The 18,891-nt window shown below is 41.2% G+C and overlaps 1 protein-coding gene, 2 long non-coding RNA genes and 1 other non-coding gene across 4 annotated transcripts; 1 reads left to right on the forward strand and 3 right to left on the reverse strand.

The window, feature by feature from the left end:
* Window positions 1-1,187: 1,187 nt before the first annotated feature.
* On the reverse strand, window positions 1,188-3,955 carry LOC123328486. The gene is made up of 2 exons (XR_006543343.1): window positions 3,895-3,955; window positions 1,188-1,469 (listed from the first exon to the last, which is right to left on the reverse strand). It is a non-coding gene; the product is annotated as an uncharacterized LOC123328486 (long non-coding RNA).
* Window positions 3,956-4,588: 633 nt separating this feature from the next.
* Window positions 4,589-12,516, forward strand: LOC123328485. Its single transcript, XR_006543340.2, has 2 exons — window positions 4,589-5,158; window positions 11,930-12,516. It is a non-coding gene; the product is annotated as an uncharacterized LOC123328485 (long non-coding RNA).
* On the reverse strand, window positions 6,388-6,494 carry LOC112583027. Its single transcript, XR_003107393.1, has one exon. It is a non-coding gene; the product is annotated as a U6 spliceosomal RNA (small nuclear RNA).
* A 469-nt stretch (window positions 12,517-12,985) lies between the features above and the next one.
* LOC102397871 (L-lactate dehydrogenase A chain-like) lies at window positions 12,986-14,553 on the reverse strand. The gene is given in 2 exon segments (XM_044933717.2): window positions 12,986-13,622; window positions 13,624-14,553. Coding segments are annotated over 2 exon segments (999 nt in total). The 5' UTR covers window positions 14,500-14,553; the 3' UTR covers window positions 12,986-13,499.
* Window positions 14,554-18,891: the final 4,338 nt, after the last annotated feature.

Genomic DNA, 18,891 nt, shown 5'->3' on the forward strand with positions numbered 1-18,891 from the left:
TCCATTTTCACCTTCATCAAGAGGCTTTTTAGTTCCTCTTCACTTTCTGCCATAAGGGTGGTGTCATCTGCATATCTGAGGTTATTGGTATTTCTCCCGGCAATCTTGTTCCAGCTTGTGCTTCATCCAGCCCAGCGTTTCTCATGATGTACTCTGCATATAAGTTAAATAAGCAGGGTGACAATATACAGCCTTGACGTACTCCTTTTCTTATTTGGAACCAGTCTGTTGTTTCATGTCCAGTTCTAACTGTTGCTTCCTGACCTGCATATAGGTTTCTCAAGAGGCAGGTCAGGTGGTCTGGTATCCATTCCCATCTCTTTGCCCTTAGCTCTACTTTATTGCAAGAAACTCATGTGTTCCTTCCCCAAAGAAATAACAGTTGGTTTTATTTTCTGGCAAGATTCTAGAGTTATTACTAAATGGCACTATTAAATGAAAGGCTGGTAGTCACTTTGAAAGTGAACATTAGGAACCAGCATGGACTCGTTGAAGTTAAGATATATATGAGACAAATCTAGTTTCCTCTATTCGGATCATCGAGGACTGTGAGGACTTCTGCCAGTGAAACATGTCAAAATTTCTCATAAGTCAGAAGAAGATTTTAACTGATGACAGTATAATATAATAAATTGCTGTTAGAAACTATACCCCAAAAGTGCTAATGTCACTGAGGCGGCAGCGTTCTCTTAAGAAGGATTGTTAGACTTCCCTGGTGGTATGGTGGATAAGAATTCACCAATGTAGGGGACACGGGTTCAATCCCTGGTCTAGAAAGATTCCAGACCAGGAGCAACTGGTCATGCCATGGAGCAACTAAGCCCGTGTGGCACAACTATGGAGCCCATGTGCTGCAACTGCTGAAGCCTGTGTGCCCAGAATCTGTGCTCTGCAATAAGAGAATCCACTGCGATGAGAAGCCCGTGCACCGCAACCAAGAGCATCGCCTGTTCACCACAACTATAGAAAGCCTGATCACAGCAACAAAGACCCAGAGCAATCAAAACTTAATTAATTAATTAAAAACATGAAGAGATGTGGCTGGGCTCTCTCTAGCCTGCCCAGTTCAACATTTCTACAACTTGGATGAATATGTAGGTGGCATGCCTATCTAGTTAGAGAATAACATGCATTTTGAAGGAATAATTAGCATATTATGTAAAAGAATCATATCAAAACTCAAAAACTTCACTCAAAAATCTTTATTGACACCTCACTGCCTACTAAAGTCCAAGATCCTTAAGGCGTCTTTAAAACCCTCTATTAGCTCACCCAAATTTTCCTCCCCAACATTATCTCCTATCTCCACGGGCTTCATGTTGCTCCTCTCCCACCAGTACCTTCCCTTCCTCCTTGAAACTTTTCACCATCAGCTCTCCCTCTCATCATCACATCCGTCCACCAAGCAAACTCTGTTCTTCCTGCACCACAGATGTGGCACTCGCAGGTTCTATTCAAATATTATGTTACTGAAATTGAAAGGAAACATAAAATGTTACAATAGTCTGATTTCTGAAACTGAGATTTCTGTCTTAACAGATCCAATAGAGATAGGTTTTCATCCCCAGATAACTATCTTAGAGCCAGATGAGTTGGTAAAACATTATACATTATTTGGTTTCTTAGTCCCCAGAGCTTCCAGGAGACACATGGTACTGTTTTTCTGGATAAACCAAATTCTCAGACCAAAGCATCCAGACATTCTAGGAAGGCCAATAGTATCCCATGTGATATTCAGAATATCACCAATTTCTTGGATTTAGGCACATGTGATCAGGAAGGAGGACTGTTCTATTTTTGCTATCTGGAAAAGCTAGAATTGTATTTCATAAGATAATTATTAGTTGCTGTTAATAATTGCTCAAACAATCAAGTGACAGCAACCATTTTTTATATAAAATTTTCGTTTATCTATAGATTTTTAAACTTTTGTTTTTACTTATTTATTTATGGCTGTGGCAGGTCTTTGTTGCCGTGTGAGGGCTTTCTCTAGTTGTGGCAATCAAGGCCTGCTCTCTAGTTATGGTGTGCGGGCTGCTCACTGCAGCGGCTTCTGTGGAGCAGAGTCTAGAGTGCAGGCTTCAGCAGTTGTGGAGCATCAGCTCGGTTGCCCTGCAGCATGTGGACTCTTCACGAAGCAGGGGTAGAACCCGTGCACCCTGCATTGGCAGACAGATTCTCAACCACTGGACCTCCAGGGAAGTCCAGATATCTGATTATAGATTTTTCATGGCCCCTCTTAATTGTAAACAGCATTAGATTATACCAATAATCTAGTGTTTTCACTAGCCATTTTTTTCTCTTCAATATGCAGTTTTAGAATAACTGATATGTCTGGTCTCTATTTTCTTCATTTTGCTTGCCTAAGAAATGTCTACAACCAGATGATATAGTTTTTCTAGTCTACCTCGAAAGAGGCTGCTGCTACTGCTGCTGCTGCTACTAAGTCACGTCAGTTGTGTCCGACTCTGTGCAACGGCATAGACGGCAGCCCACCAGGCTCCCCTGTCCCTGGGATTCTCCAGGCAAGAATTCTGGAGTGGGTTGCCATTTCCTCCTCCAATGCATGAAAGTGAAAAGTGAAAGTGAAGTCGCCCAGTCGTGTCTGACTCTTAGCGACCCCATGGACTATAGCCTACCAGGCTCCTCCGTCCATGGGATTTCCCAGGCAAGAGTACTGGAGTGGGGTGCCATTGCCTTCTCCGTAGAAAAAGGCTAGAGGGAGGAATAAGGGAATGACTACTTTCCTGTAACTGGAAACTTTCCAGTAGCTGGATCTCTCAAGAGTGGATTAATTAGTTTATCATAATCAGAAAATCCTGATCAAATGTCAAAGTCACATTTTTTATATTATTATTTTGAAGTTAAAATTCTTCTACCAGATACTTTTATAAGTTCTACTTGGTTTTTTTTTGTCACCATTTTTTCTAACTTTTCAGTGTCCACTTGTATTAAGTCCCTGTCTTTGTTGTAACACCTTCCAATTTAGTATCATCTGCAAATTTCATTAACATGCTATTTACTCCCTCTTCCAGATCATTAATAAATGCTATTTTCTTATGTATTAAATTTTGCGGTCGAATAGATTTAATTTGCTGTTGTAATTTCAGTGCATGTTTTCTAAAGATACAATGCCGTTAAGAATGGTCTTAACATAGGCTTAAATCCATACCTAGTTTATAGCTATTTTACTATTATGCAATTCATTTGTGTTCTCTAATCAGCACTGTTGTGAGCTCCATTGAAGCAATAATCTATTGATTTTTTCTTCCTTCTTTTTCAATACAGTCATCATCTTGGCTTTAAATACACAGCAATAGCAGAGTTAGCACTATTGTGTAGTTGTAATCCACCACTATTTATAAGAGCAAATTAAGTCTTTTATTCTCAGTGGATATTTTTCCACTGTTAAAGAAATATTCTAACATTAAAAATTATTTTATGACCATAATATTTGATTTTCTTAAGCACAGTATCAATTTTCTAAAAAGAAAGCAATTCTAGAATTTTAAAGCAATTAAATGTAATATATATTACATTTATATATACATACAACAGATATTTTATATAAATAATATATTCTATATAGAGAGAGATAAAGATACATTAGAAGTGTGTGCTATACATTTTATTTTATAATAAATCAGTTCACTGACTCCCTGACTCGTATAGGCTATGGGGTGACTTTGTTCATTATAATGGACTCAGACATGCCACCTTCAAATCAGAGAATGAGATTCATTAAGCCTTTTTTTCACTTTGTGTCACACATTATCCTCCTTAATAGAGCCAGTTTTCATTTTCAATGAGATGAGGCTTCTCACATGCCACTTATTTCTACTTAATGTTCACAAATTCGGAGAAGGCAATGGCATCCCACTCCAGTACTCTCACCTGGAAAATCCCATGGACGAAGGAGCCTGGTGGGCTGCAGTCCCTGGGGTCACTGCGAGTCAGACACGACTGAGCGGCTTCGCTTTCACTTTTCACTTTCATGCATTGGAGGAGGAAATGGCAATCCACTCCAGTGTTCTTGCCTGGAGAGTCCCAGGGACAGGGGAGCCTGGTGGGCTGCCATCTATGGGGTTGCACAGAGTCGGACACGACTGAAGCGACTTAGCAGCAGCAGCAGCAGTTCACATATTGCAATTTTAAATCATTTTTTCCAGGAGGTTAGCCTTCATGTTTCTACATAGTAGTTCCAGGAAATATTTTCTCTTCCCTCACTGTCAGTCTCTCTTTCTCTGCTGCTGCTGCTGCTAAGTCGCTTCAGTCGTGTCCAACTCTGTGCGACCCCATAGACAGCAGCCTACTAGGCTCCTCTAGCAACAGAATACAAAGTAACTATAAGGCATTAAAAATAACTGTACCCATGCACAGTTGGGGGCAAATTATGAACAAGAAGATACAAAAAGGCCAAAACGCAACTGCCACTTCTGAGGTTCAGGGAGCAAAAGCAGAGTACCATGCATGGTCTCTGCAAACAGCATCATCAAGGGGGTGGGCAGACCACCTGAGCCACCCCTCCAGCCCGACCCTCCAATCTACCCCTATCCTCTTGCCATTTGAGGGAATAACTCACCCTCCATCCCGAGGAGTGAGCAAAGACACATGTTACTTGTTTTCGTTCCCTCTGGCTATAGCACGGATCCCAGCAAAGCCTTGCCCAAGTTTCCCGTCTGGCCTCTAATCAATTTCTGTTGATTAAAGAGTCCAAGGCCCCAGGGCTGGGCTCCAGAAGCCCCTAATCCTGCTAGAGGGTGAGTGTTTGGAGGAGAACTCGTCCCGCCCAGCCTGGGGGCCAACCAGCCTGCAGAGGGGAGTCACGTGGTCGCCATCTTCTTGGTGTGTTTCACCTGTTCCCCCAGGACGCGGCTCTCCCCCAGGGCAGAGCCCAGGGCCTGCAGAGCCAACAAGGCCTCATTCCTGTTCTTCTTCATGACAATGGCAACTCCCACAGCGTCCTGGGTTTTACCCCACTCTTCTTGGGGCAGCTTCCACGCATCCTGGAAGAGAGCTCGGCTGGCTGCCCCGCTGGTTTTGTATTTTCAAGGGACCGCTGGGTGCCCTCACGCTTCTCTTTGGCTGATTAGTGGAAAAAGTGGCCCCTGCCCTCCAGAGCCACATCATCCCAGTGGAAATAGAAGCCCAGAGAGAGGTAGGTGTTAGAGGACTGCGGAGGCAGGTTGACCGGGCGGTGGACTGCGGCCTCCACCTCTGTGGAATAGTTCTCAAGCATCTGGGAGCTCTTGAGTAATTGGTAATAAGGAGAGAAGCTGAAAAATTGGTGTGGCTGGTCCTGGTGGCTAAGGATAGCTGAGTGGTTGGTTCTGAAAGTTGTGACCAGAAAGAGGTTGGAGGGTGGTCAAGGTGTCAATGAAAATAATAGACAATCTGTAATAAGACTAGAAAAGTTTAATTTGAGCCAAGTTGAGGACTAGCCCAGAATCCTGCTTCCAAGATTACTCTGAGAAACTGCTCTGGAGAATCAGGGTTTTCAACATAGTTTTATATCTTGTGAAAACAAAGAACATTGAACAAGTCAGGGTTACATTTCTTCAGTGTTTCAAAAAAAAAAAAGAAAACAGGGCATTCCCTGGCAGTCCAGCGGTTAGGACTCCATGCCAAGGGCCCAGATTCAATCCCTAGTCAGGGAACTAAGATCCCACAAGCCGTGTGGTGTGGTTAAAAAAAACAAACAGAAAAAAGACAAAAAAAAAAACAAAAACAGAACACAGCAGTAGGTACCCAGTGAGTCCATATGGTCTTGGCACCTGGGAAGGGAGTCTTATCATCAAAGGAGAACCAGGATCAGTGTCCAAGGAAGAGTGGTGTTTAACCTTAATTTTTTAACATGGACATTATTTACTTCTGGTCAGTAGGCCCTTTTCTTTAATAATTAAAGCAGTTGTACAATGTATGTTTGATAGGCCATAAGCAGGCTATTGTATTTAGCATAAAATTCATATTAACTCATGTATAAACCAGAATGACTTCCCTGTATCTCGATATGTGAAAATTTCTTTTGTCAGAGGCTGGAGGAAGGGGTGTCCCCAGATCTGTTTCGTCTAAACACTGTTAAGCAAGAGACAGATCCAAGGGACTGCCAAGCACACTGCTGAGAGTTGATTCTTTTCTTTTTATGTATAAATGTATTCTTTTATGTGCTCCCAATGCAGGAGCGTTGGGATACATTTGTATATGTGTATTCTTCTTTAAAAATTTATTTATTTTTAATTGAAGGATAATTGCCTTACAGTATTGTGTTGGTTTCTGCCACACATCAACATGAATCAGCCAGAGGTATACACATGTTCCCTCCCTCTTGTACCTTCCGTCTGCCTCCCACCCCTCTAGGTTGTTACAGAGCCCTGGTTTGAGTTCCCCAAAAATATGGAATGGTTCACAAATTTTCATGTCATCCTTGCACAGGAGCCATGCTAATCTAATCTGTATGCATCCGATTTTAGTATATGTGCTGCCGAAGTGAGCACTGAGAGTTGATTCTTCACTATTCGCATCTCTCACAGATTCATCCTCCTGACACGTTCCAGTCTATTCACTACAAATCAGGTTGAATGATAAATCTCCGTATAATTTCCCCCACTTACAGTTCTTTCTTTAGAAGATCTTTTAGTTGGACTATGTAGGATCTTTGTTTGCAGCATGTGGGATCTAGTTCCCTGACCAGGGATCAAACTCAGGCCCCCTCCTGCATTGGGAGCACAGAGACTTAGCCACCAGACCACCAGGGAAGTTCCCTGGATAGTAGTTTTTTACTTCATTAATGTAAAGCAAACCTTACCAAACTTTTGTGGTGGACATTTCAAAATAATTGTAAGTCAGATGTGCAGAATCCTGCTGAATTATTTCAGTTGAGTAATCAAAATTCAAACTCACTAAGCCAGCCTTTGGAGAAGGAAATGGCAACCCACTCCAGTATTCCTGTCTGGAGAATCTCATGGACAGAGTGGTCTGGCGGGCTACAGTCCATGGGCTTGCAAAGAGTCAGACACGACATAGCAACTAAGGTCAGTTGACTAAGGTCAGCCAACAAGCCGGCCTTGGTCAGTGTAGACAACCAGTTTATCTGGATCATTTCACAGAGCTCTCTAACAAGTTTCAGTGTTTCAATTACATAGCTTAAGATCTGTGACTAATATCCCTAGCCTCTGGAAGAATATGCTTTAGACGCACCTCTAAATGGTTCAGATTATTTCTGGTTCTGAAAGATCCAGATGCACAAGTTTTAGTGTTAACATCCTGTTATGAAATACAGCTCATGGATATTCTTGAAGTCATAGGCTGATTTTAGTAGTTTTATTTCCCAAATGTATGTAAGTGGAGGCCAAATTCAAGTTCTTACCTTTCCCCAGACTCTTTCTTAGACAAGTCCCAGTGGACCTTGAGTGGTCTTATTCCATGAAAAGTTGGGAGATTGGTGGATCCTTTGGGACAAATGTTAATGAGGACTTTGATGTGTCAGACTCAAAGATTAAGGCTCTGCCTGCAATACAGCATAGGGACTAAGAACATGGGCTTTGGAGTTGGATAGACCTTGACTGAGGTCTGCTGCTTATGAGCTGTGTGACCTTGAGTGTTTTACTCAGCCTTTCTAAGCCTCATTTTCTTCACCTATAAAAACAGGACTTTTGTTTGGACTGAATAAGTCAACATATGTACAGTGTTTAAAACAGGGCTTTGAGTTAGTGTTGCTGTTATTATTGGTCATGTTTCATATGCTAAATATTTTTTATTATTCAGTTATATGAATTGTTTTCTCTGGAATTAGCTTTTCTCTTTTATGGTACTAGTTTTCCTAGACATCTCTGATCAAATTAGTCATTTAAAAAAATAATTTATTTATTTTAGACTGTGCTGGGTCTCCATTGCTATGTGGCATTTTTCTCTAGTTGTGAGCGAGGGCTACCCTGCAGATGCGGAGTGCAGGCTTCTCATCGTGTTGGCTTCTCTTGTTGCAGCTCACCGGCTGTAGGGCTCGAGAGCGTCAGCAGTTGCAGCTCGTGGGCTTTGTTGCTCAGTGGGCTTTGTTGCTCAGTGGCATGTGGGATCTTCCTGGATCAGGGATCGAACCCATGTGTGTCCTGCATTGGCAGGCAGATTCTTTACCACTGAGCCACGAGGGAAGCCTGATCATTAGTTGTTTGTATGTAAAAATGAAGAATTAGATTTGACTATTTTAGTTAGCTGTCATGGATTTTCTTTATTGTTGAGAAATAGATTTTTTCCTATAGGACACTTCCCTGAATAGGAAGACTCTATGGTAACCTCGAGTACATGGAAGGACTAGTTGGCAAGCAGTCTTGCTTCAGATGCGGTTAACTTGTACACATATTTTCATGGTGGACTCAGCCAGAACAGCAGAAGTAGAAATCTTGCCTTGGATTTTTTTCTTTCTCATTTTGTTAAGTTATAACTTAAGATAGCTAATGAAAAAGTATGCAGGAGGTGACCAAAAAGGTACTCAGGAAGAGTATCCCATTGGATATGTAAATGAAAGTTTTGCTACAGCTGGTGTGGCCAGTTATCAAGAAGGCCAAAATCAGGAAAAATTAAAAATTGATGAAGGGCATCTAAAGTATCACTGCAGTCTCCGAGTAGTTGTCAAAAATAGCAGGAAAAAAACTGTCCCCTAAGCTTATTATAACTTAGGGGATTTTAAGAGAAAGGAAGAATGATGTCAATGTGTATTCTGGGGATTTATCTTTACGTGGAAAGGTAATGGCTTGGTTAGGCTCCTATGTCTGAGAATGCATCCCATGCTGAACGATGCCTTAGCACAGAACTGGGGAAGGCTTGAAGTTTCAGTCTTTCTTTTTCTCCTCACTAGTCTCTGAAATGAAGAGTTAGAGAAGAGAGGTTTACTTTCCCTGATATAAATTATGACACCTACCATTATGAGGCAGAAGGAGAGGTAGCTAGTTTTGGTTTTAATTAAGACTGTTTGCTGTTATCTAGTATAACAGTTTTTTTTGTTTTTTTTTTTTTGGTCATTTATAGTTTCCTTTCAAAGAGAATGACCCTAGTGATAGGAGGGTCTTCTGTTTGCTCAGTACAAACAATATCTTCATTCCCAGTCAGAATGGAGATTTTTAAGTTTGGAGCTAAGAAGTAGGATAAAATTAAGTTGATCTGCATAAAGAAGCAAGTGTGACTTAGGGTTCCTAAGGATTATCTGCAAACTGGAGGGGGTGAGGAGAACCTGGACTAGAAAGAGCAGAGCCTAGGATACACAGCAAAGAAGAAAGCTTTGGAAGACAAATTATGTTCAATGAGGATTTTTTTTTTTCAAGGAAGATTTTTAAAAATGAAATACTGTGCACTTCTGGAATGAAACCCACTTCTCCCATCTTATCTGCCAAAAAAAAAAAAGGTAAATCTGCATGGTTCAATAATGCTCTGATTTCACTGGATTTAGTTTTTAATGAAATAAAACGTAGCGAACAATGTGAAAACACACGTGGGCTAACCAGACACTCAGCTTCAGGGATAAAAGCATATCAGATACAGTGGAAGTCCCTCCCTGAATATGAGAGGATATTTATGGTGAAGGCTTAAAGGCTTCCAGTAACATATATATGGTATACTGACACAGGGATGCACACATACATTTTTGTTCTAAAGAGAAAACTTCAGAGAAAAATACTCCCAAATCTCTTCCCTAAACCTCACAATATTTGGGCAAAATTAATCTCATGCTTTGGTTCCCAAACTTTTTTCGGTTATTTTTAGCTTTTTCCTCCTTGGGGACAATAAGATAGGCCGATAGTGAAGTCTCACAATTAATAACATAAGCTTTGTAATTTTTTTTTGTTTACTTTTTATTTTATATTGGACTATAGTTGATAGTTTCAGATGTACAGCAGACTGACACTGTTATTCATATACATGTATCTTTTTTCACTCTTTTCCCATTTAGGTTTGTTACTTATCATTGAGCAGAGTTCCCTGGGCTATACAGTAGGTCCTTGTTGGTTATCTATTTTAAATACAGCAGTGTGTACCTACTAGTCCCAGATTCCCCGACTGTCCTTCCCTTCTCCTCCTGCCGCATAACCATAAGCTCATTCTCTAAGCCTGTTAGTCTGTTTTAACAGTATGCTTTGGAATCAGATACACCTTGTTTGAAACCCCACCTCTACCTTAATCGAAGCATGTCTCCTGTATTGCAGGTGGATTCTTTACCGCTGAGCAACCAGGGAAGCCTCTTATTTCTCTAGCCATCATCTTTTCTTGGTGCTCAATTTCCATGCCCCGTGTACAGATTTGATTCACTTGCTCCAAAGCAGTTTTTTCTAATGACTAAGAGAACTCTGCACAATAGACCTATAACACAACTGCATATTTCAATTATCCCCATAACCCCTCCCCCCACAACTGTCTCAGTGTTGACTTAATGTTATTCATTTGTTTGTGTTGTTACTGAAAACAAACTCTTAATTAAAATGGCCAGCATCACCTGGCTCACATAGAGTGCCACAAGCAATAATCCCTAATTTAATGTACCCTTTGGCTCATACCTCCAATTTAGTTTTTGAAACTAGGAATATAAATGGATTTCATAATGGCCTGTGAGCATCAGGTGACAGATTAAAATCACTAATGAAGAGCCACTTTCTTGGGAGGATTAACATTGCATGATTGTTTCTAGGTTCCATGGACTGAACCTGTAATTGAACACCGAGGTCAGGCTAAAATCGAACTTCTTGAGTGAATTATGTATGTATGACTTGTGTTAACACTTTGGTTTGGTTCCTCATCTATTCTTGCATGGTGCTGGTTTAGTCACTAAGTTGCTAAGTCATAGACTCTTGCGACCCTATGGATTGTAGCCTGCCAGGCTCCTCCATCCATGGAATCTCCCAGGCAAGAATACTGGAAGTGGGTTGCCATTTCCTTCTTCAGGGGATCTCCCCAACCCAGGGATTAAATCTGGGTCTCCTGCATTGCGGGCAGATTCTTTACCACCTGAGCCTCCAGGGAAACCCCCATGTATTCTTACATATATGACCATTTTCTCTGCTGGTAAGAAGCATGAGGCTTTTCTTCTATTTTCACCTCCCCACTCTTTCATTCAGTAATTTGAAATGTTTTCTATTCCTCTGAAAATAACTTTTAGGTTGGGTATAGACAAGATAGTTATCCTCTATTTCAATTATTGCAGTACTCCTTTAGTAAAACTCAAGTAACCCAAGTTTGGGGTGCAAAGGATGAGCAATGCACAGGCCTCTTGAACTGCTCCCCCACCCAGGTCAAGTTCAAGAACTCAATGCCCTTGTGTAAGTTTCTCTTCTTTCCCCTCCTTTCATGATTGGTTTGACTGGAGACTCTCAGGCATCCTAGAATGTTCTCAAGTTCTCTTCACTGTGGCTTCTTATGGCAGAAAGGCAGAAAAGGCATTAATAGTTTTTGAGAACCCAGTACTCAGTATGCCAGACACTTTATATACCTAAACCCATTTAATCCTCACCACAGCCTTTGTGAGGGCGGTGTTATAATTCTCATCAGCAGATGTGGAAATTGAAGCTCCGAGGAGATACACTGGCCAGTGTTCAAATGCGAGGGCTACTGCATACAGTGGGGGTTCTCTAGTAGGGCAGTGCCAGTCGGAGAGAAGGGGTGCCTCTTGTCCTAACACAAGTGAAGGTGTTGTATGGACTGGAGAGGGCTCTGACTGAGTCAAACCCTGATTTTAAAGCCCAGTGTATTTCTGCTGTTGTGTGTTCCTTCCCCCAAAGCTACTAACTTCACCCAAGAGAAGCATTTTAAACATCTGATAGCACCAGGCCCTGAAAACTCTCCCTAAACAAGAGCAACAACACTTCCAGACACTCACAAAGTGTGCTGCCTTCACTTTAGCAGACGGTCAGCAAAAATGGTAGCAATTTTCCCTTTCCTGTATCCACAGCCTTGGCGCTGTGACTTTGCAGCTCTGCACATGGAGAGACAGAGTTACTTCTCCACCCTTTGAATCTTGTCTGGCCTCTTCACCCACGTTGGCCAGTGGAGTGCTATGGAAGTAACGGCACATCCATTCTGAGCCCAGGCCTCAACAGCTCCTGTTCATCTACTTGTTCCTTGGGAATCCTTCCTAGTCAGCAAGTGAATAAGCCCAGGCTGGCCTGCTGGAGGATGAGAGACTGCACGGAGCAGAGATGAAGCAGTCCATCTGAGGTCATCCTGTACCAGCTGACTGCAGGTGCCTGATGGAGCCCAGCCTACTATGTCTGGCTCAGGTGGCAGAATTGCCCTGCTGACCCATGGACTCATTGTTTTAAACCACTAATTTTGGAGTGGCTGATACACAGTGTTAGTTAACTACATGTCTCATTGGAGGATGTTTTCAGATGAGATTAACCTTCCAATTGGTGAACTGTTTTTTAAATTGATGACTACAATGTTGTGTTAATTACTGCTGTACAGAAAAGTGATTCAATTATACACATATATACGTTCTTTTTTATTTCCATTATGGTTTAGTATAGAATATTGAATATAGTCCTCTGTGCTTGTTGTGTATCCATTCTATATACAAAAGCTTACAGTTGCTAACCACAACCTCCTACTGCATCCCTCCCCCAAACCCTTCCCCTCTGGCAACCACCAGTGTGTTCTCTATGTCCATGATTCTGTTTCTCTTTCACAGATAGGTTCATTAGTGCCATATTTTAGATGTCATGTATAAGTGATATTATACGGTGTTTGTCTTTCTGATTTACTTTATTTAGTATGATAATTTTTCGTTGCACCCATGTTGCTGCAAGTGGTATTATACTGTTCGCTTTTATGGCTGAGTTGTATTCCATGGTACGTATGTACCACATCTTCTTTATCCATTCATCTGTTGGTTTTTTTTTTGTTTTTTTTTTTTTAGTTAACAGAGTAGTCACTGTTCAAGCTTTATTTATTGTTTTAGTTGGTGTAACTTAGTTGGCTGCATTATTTATGTAATTTTCCCTTTTTACATTACAAGGCAATGCACACTATTCTGAAACATACAGTACATAAGATTCTTTAGAACAGTTATGCACATGGCATGCAATACTGGATTTGTACATTGGATCCCAGGAAGTGATCAACTGGAGGGAAAAAAGTTGGACTAGGCACCTTGGCTAAAAGAACCAGAGGTTATATTACACAGTAAATACCCATCTGGTTTGAAGGGCAAATGTAGCATCTGCAACATGGGCAGTGGTACCTCTTGAGGAAGTTGAATTATTTGACACACCAATTTAGGACCACACAAGGTGCCATCCAGCATCAGGGTACAGCTTCAAGGTTTCATGAACCATTCCTTGCCATCCAGCAGGGTTTTATGAACCATTCCTATTTCTAACATTAGGAAATTGATTTTTTCCTAGGCTGTCTTAACATTACTGTTTTAATCACAGATCAGATATAAAGGACAATATGAGTTACAACCTCCAACTAAAATCCTGTGTAGCCTAGACAGTGAAGTGATACAACATTAGAAGACTTTAAAACTGCAGTTCTTTCTGGATCTCCCAAAGTGTATCTGCACTCTTCTTCAAACAGGCCTCTTCTTCATGAGTCAGAGTCACTTTCACAACGTGTGAGATTCCATTCTGTCCCAAGATGCAAAGGAACACTAAGGAAGACATCCTCTTTTATTCCATAGAGACCCTTAGTCATGGTGGAAATCAGATGCACCCGCCTAAGACTCTTCATTATACTTTCTGCCAAATCGGCCACTGACAGTCCAATGGCCCAGGATGTGTAGCCTTTCAGTTTGATCACCTTATAAACACTGTCAACCACTTGTTTGTGAACCACGTTCCACTGTTCCTTATCTGCATCAGTGCCTAATTCAGGGTGTAAATTCTTCAGGGAGACACCAGCAACATTCACTCCACTCCATACAGGCACACTAGAGTCGCCATGCTCCCCAAGGATCCACCCATGGCAGCTTAATGGGTGAACTCCCAGCCTCTCCCCCATGAGATAACGGAAGCGAGCTGAATCCAGATTGCAACCACTTCCAATAACACGGTTTTTGGGAAAGCCGCTTATCTTCCAAGCCACATAGGTCAAAATATCGACTGGATTGGAAACAACAAGCAACTTGCAATTTGGGCTGTATTTTACAATATTAGGAATGATGAATTTAAAGATGTTCACATTACGCTGGACCAAATTCAGACGGCTCTCTCCCTCTTGCTGACGTGCCCCAGCTGTGATAATAACCAGCCTGGAGTTTGCTGTCACGTTATAGTCTTTGCCAGAGACAATTTTTGGTGTTCTAAGGAAAAGGCTGCCATGTTGGAGATCCATCATCTCTCCCTTCAGTTTATCTTCCATGACATCAACAAGAGCAATTTCATCTGCCAAGTCCCTCATTAAGATACTGATGGCACAGGCCATGCCAACAGCACCAACCCCAACAAATGTAATCTTATTCTGGGGGACATGTTCTTCCTTAAGAAGATTCTGAATCAGCTGATCCTTGAGAGTTGCCATCTTGGACTTAGACCCTAAAGGAACCGGGAGTGACCGTTGAGCGGGCGGGCGTCGGAGGCGCACGGCGTGGGATCCCCATTCATCTGTTTTTATTGTTTTTGTTCTGGCAACACCATGTGGCTTTCAGGATCTTAGGACCCTGACCAGGGATTGAACCTGGGCCCCAGTAGTGAAAGGGCTGAATCCTAACCACTGGACTGCCACTCATCTGTCAGTGGACATTTGAGTGGTTTCCACGTCTTGACTATTGTGAACAGTGCTGCTGTGAACATAGGGATGCATTTATCTTTTTGAATTATAATTTTTTCAGGATATATGCCCATCAGTGAGATTGCTGGATCGTAGGGTAATTTTAGTTTTAGTTTTCTGAGGAACCGCTATACTGTTTTCCATAGTGGCTGCACCAGCTTACAAGATAGTATACAATATAAACTCCCTCCAGCGATATAGGAGGATTCCCTTTTCTCCACATCCTCTCCAGCCTTTGTTATTTGTAGACTTTTTAATAACAGTTGTTCTGAATGGTGTGAGGCGCTACCTCACTGTGGCTTTTGATTTGCATTTCTCTAATAATTAGCAGTGTTGAGCATCTTTTCATGTGCCTTTTGGCCTTCTGTCTTGTTTGGAGAAATGTCTATTTAGGTCTTCTGACCATTTTTGATTGGGTTTTTTTTTTGTTGTTGTTGAGTTGCATGAGCTGTTTATGTATTTTGGAAACTTGTTCCTTGTTGGTTGCATTGTTAACAAATGTTTTCTCCCATTCTATAGGTTGTGTTTTCATTTTGTTTCTATTTCCTTTGCTGTGTAAAAGTTTGTAAGTTTGATTAGGTCCCATTTGTTTATTTTTGCGTTTGTTTCTATTGCCTTGGGAGACTGACCTAAGAAAATGTAAGTATGGTTTATGTCAGAGAGTGCTTTGCCTATGTTCTCTTCTAGGAATTTTATGGTATCATTTCTTATGCTTAAGTTTTCAAGCCATTTTGAGTTTATTTTTGTGTGTGGTAAGAGGGTATGTTCCAACTTCATTGATGTACATGCAGCTGTCCAACTTTTCCAGCACTACTTGCTGAAGAGACTGTCTTTTTCCCATTGGATATTCTTGCCTCCTTTGTTGAAGATTAATTGATTGGAGGTGTGTGGGTTTATTTCTGGATTCTCTGTTTTGTTCCATGGATCTGTTTGTTTTTGTGCAGATTCCATGGTGTTTTGATTACTGGAGCTTTGTGGTATTGTCTGAAGTCTGGAAAGGTTATGCCTCCTGCTTTGGTCTTTTTCTTCAGACCCGATTCTGGGCCTTTTATGATTCCATATAATTTTAGAATTATTTGTTCTAGATCTGTGAAAAATGTCATGGGCAATTTTTAAGTCGGTAAACTTCAAGTAAGCAGACTGTCCTTCATAATTGGGTGGGCCTCATCCCATTAGTTGATCAACTCTCCTGTGTCTGCAACATGCTGGCCCCACTGCAGCTTCCATATTGTGTGAGCCAATTCCTCATAATAGATCTCCTATGTATATACACATTGTATTGGTCCTACTGCTTAGAAGAAACTTGTTTAATACATACAATAACTGATACACTTGCTGATGTAGTTTATCTTTCCACTGAACACTTCTTTCTTCATCCTTCTAGAACGGCTGCATCTTGGCCGGTCCAGAACCTGTCTCCCCCCAGAGTTGCTGCATCTTCTTATGTTCAGCCCTTTATCCTGCCAAGAAGACTAAATCATCAATGCATTTCCATTCCTTCCAGGTCCCTGTTGTTAACACACTAGAAACTCTTGCCCCTGCCTATGGCTAAAGGAGGGGATGGAGGCCTCAGGAGGGTCTTCTTGCAGTACCTGACAATAGAAAAGGACTAGAACCTATTCTGAAAAATTTTATGCAAACTTTTGCTCCAGTTATTTTCTTACGTTTGCCCTCCTGTTGTAGGGGTCCACTCTTCTCAACTCTCCCTGCCGAGGAAGAGTCTGAACCCTCCCCACAGGTGCCAAGTGGAGGATAGTATTTCAGAAACCAGCTGTGCTTACATGCCCTGGCCCCAGCCTCTCTCTCTCTCTCTCTAAGTCTGGAGGTTCTCCCGTATCAGCCAGTGCCCACAAATTCACTGTGCTTTGTGCTCACTTCCCTTTAGACCAGGTCTTTGGACCCAATTTTTCCACATTTACATTGCCTCAAGAACAAAGATCCTAGCTTCCTTTAACCTTGACCTTCCCTAACTGCTGGGAAAGCACGTGCAAAAGGAGCTAAAGTAAGGCAGGCACTTTTCCCATTCCCACGCTCTTATTCTCTGGGGTTAGTAACATTTCCTCCAGATCTCCCATCATTTAGTGTCAAGCAAAAGGCGATGGTAGTCTGATAACTTAGCCAACGGAGCAGCAAGGACAGACCACGGTTCTGGAGCTATGACTGCCTCTGGGCTATCATGGCTTAAAGGAGGGCACAGTGGCAAGTGGAGGCTTCCTGTCCGTGCCTGGACACCCGCACACTGAGCCCTGGGTTCTCTAGTCATTGCTTTTCCTAGCAGCCATGCCATGCACTGTCAGCCTCCATCTCTAAGACAACATGGGAAGCTGTGGACTATGCCAGATACACCCCATAAAATGGTGAAGCCACTGTGGAAGACGGTGTGACAGATCCTCAAAAAATTAAGCATAGAATTACAAGTTCAGCAATTCCATTTCTAAGTAGGTGTCAAAAGAATTAAAAGCTGAGAGTTGATATTTGTGCCCCCATGTACACAGCAGCATTACTCACAATGCCAAAAGATGGAAAGAAATCAAATGTCCATTGATGGATACATGGATAAACAAAATATGGTGTATACATGAAATACAATATTTTTTAGTCTTAAAAAGGAAGGAAATTCTGATATGTGGATAAACCTTGGAAACATTACCCTAAGTGAAATGAGCCAGACACAAAAGGACAATTATTGAAGTATAGTTGATTTACCTTGTTGTGCTACGTATACATGTTTCTCTCATTATAGTTTATTACAAGAGCCTGAATGTAGCTGCCTGTGTAACACAGTAGGGCCTTGTTTATTTCCTATGTAACAGTTGGTGTCTGCTAATCCCAAACTCTTAATTTATCCCTTTGGTATCCATAAGTTTGTTTTCTGTCGGAGTCTGTTTCTGTTTTGTAAATAACTTCACTCGTGTCATCTTTTTAAATGCTGCATATAAGTGACAGCATATGATATTTGTCTTTCTCTGAGTCACTTCCCTTAGTATGATAATCTCTAGGCCCACCCATGTTGCTGCAAATGGTATTATTTCATTCATCTTTTATGGCTGAATAATATTGCATTGTATACATTTAAATACCGTATCTTCTTTATCCATTCATCTGTCAGTGGACGTTTCGGTTGCTGCCATATCTTGACTGGTGTACACAGTGCTGCTGTGAACACTGGGGTACACGTCAGAATAGCGTTTTGATCTCCTTCCTGCCCTCTCCAAACCCCTTCCCAAGCTCTTCCAGAGAGGAGCTTTGTACCTGTTTGCTCCCTGGAGCAAAAACATGGAACAAGTCTTCTGCCCCTTTTTTGATTGTGTGTGTATATATATATGTATATATACCTGTATGAACTGTTTTTATATTTTGGAAATTAAGCCCTTACCAGTCACATTGTTTACAAATATCTTCTGCCAGTCTATAGGGTGTCTTTTTGTTTTATTTATGGTTTCCTTTTACTGTGCAAAAGCATTTAAGTTTAATTAGGTCCCGTTTGTTTACTACTGATTTTGCTTCCATTATGGATCCAAAAAAAATATTACTGTGATTTATGTCAAAGAGTGTTCTGTCTATGTTTTCCTCTAGAAGTTTTATAGTATTCAGTGTTATATTTAGGTGTTTGATCCACTTTGAGTTTTGTATGCAGTGTTAAAGAATGTGCTGTTAATAATTTCATTCTTTTACATGTAGCTGTTCAGGTTTCCCAGCACCACTTATTGAAAGGCCTGTCTTTTCTCCATTAAGTAGTCTTGCTTCCTTTTTTTGTAGATTAATTGACTGTAAGTGTATGGATTTATTTCTGGGTTTTCTATCCTGATTCCATTAATCATTGTGTTTGTTTTCATGGCGGTACTGTGGTTTTGATTACTGTAGTTTTGTGTATAGTATAGACTGAAGTCAGGGAGCATAGTTCCTCTACCTCCGTTCTTTCTCAAGATTGTTTTGGGTATTCAGGGTTTTTTGTGTTTCCATACTTTGTTCTAGTTTTTTGAAAAATGCCATTGTAATTTGATAGGGATTGCATAGCATCTGGATAGAATGGTCATTTTAACAATATTGATCCTTCCAATCTAAGAATGTGGTCTATCTTTCCATCTGTTTATTATTGTTGTTTTTCAGTCACTAAGTCATGTCTGACTCTTTGCGATGCTA

Source organism: Bubalus bubalis, chromosome 2 (assembly GCF_019923935.1).
Source record: "Bubalus bubalis isolate 160015118507 breed Murrah chromosome 2, NDDB_SH_1, whole genome shotgun sequence".
NCBI lineage: Eukaryota > Metazoa > Chordata > Mammalia > Artiodactyla > Bovidae > Bubalus > Bubalus bubalis.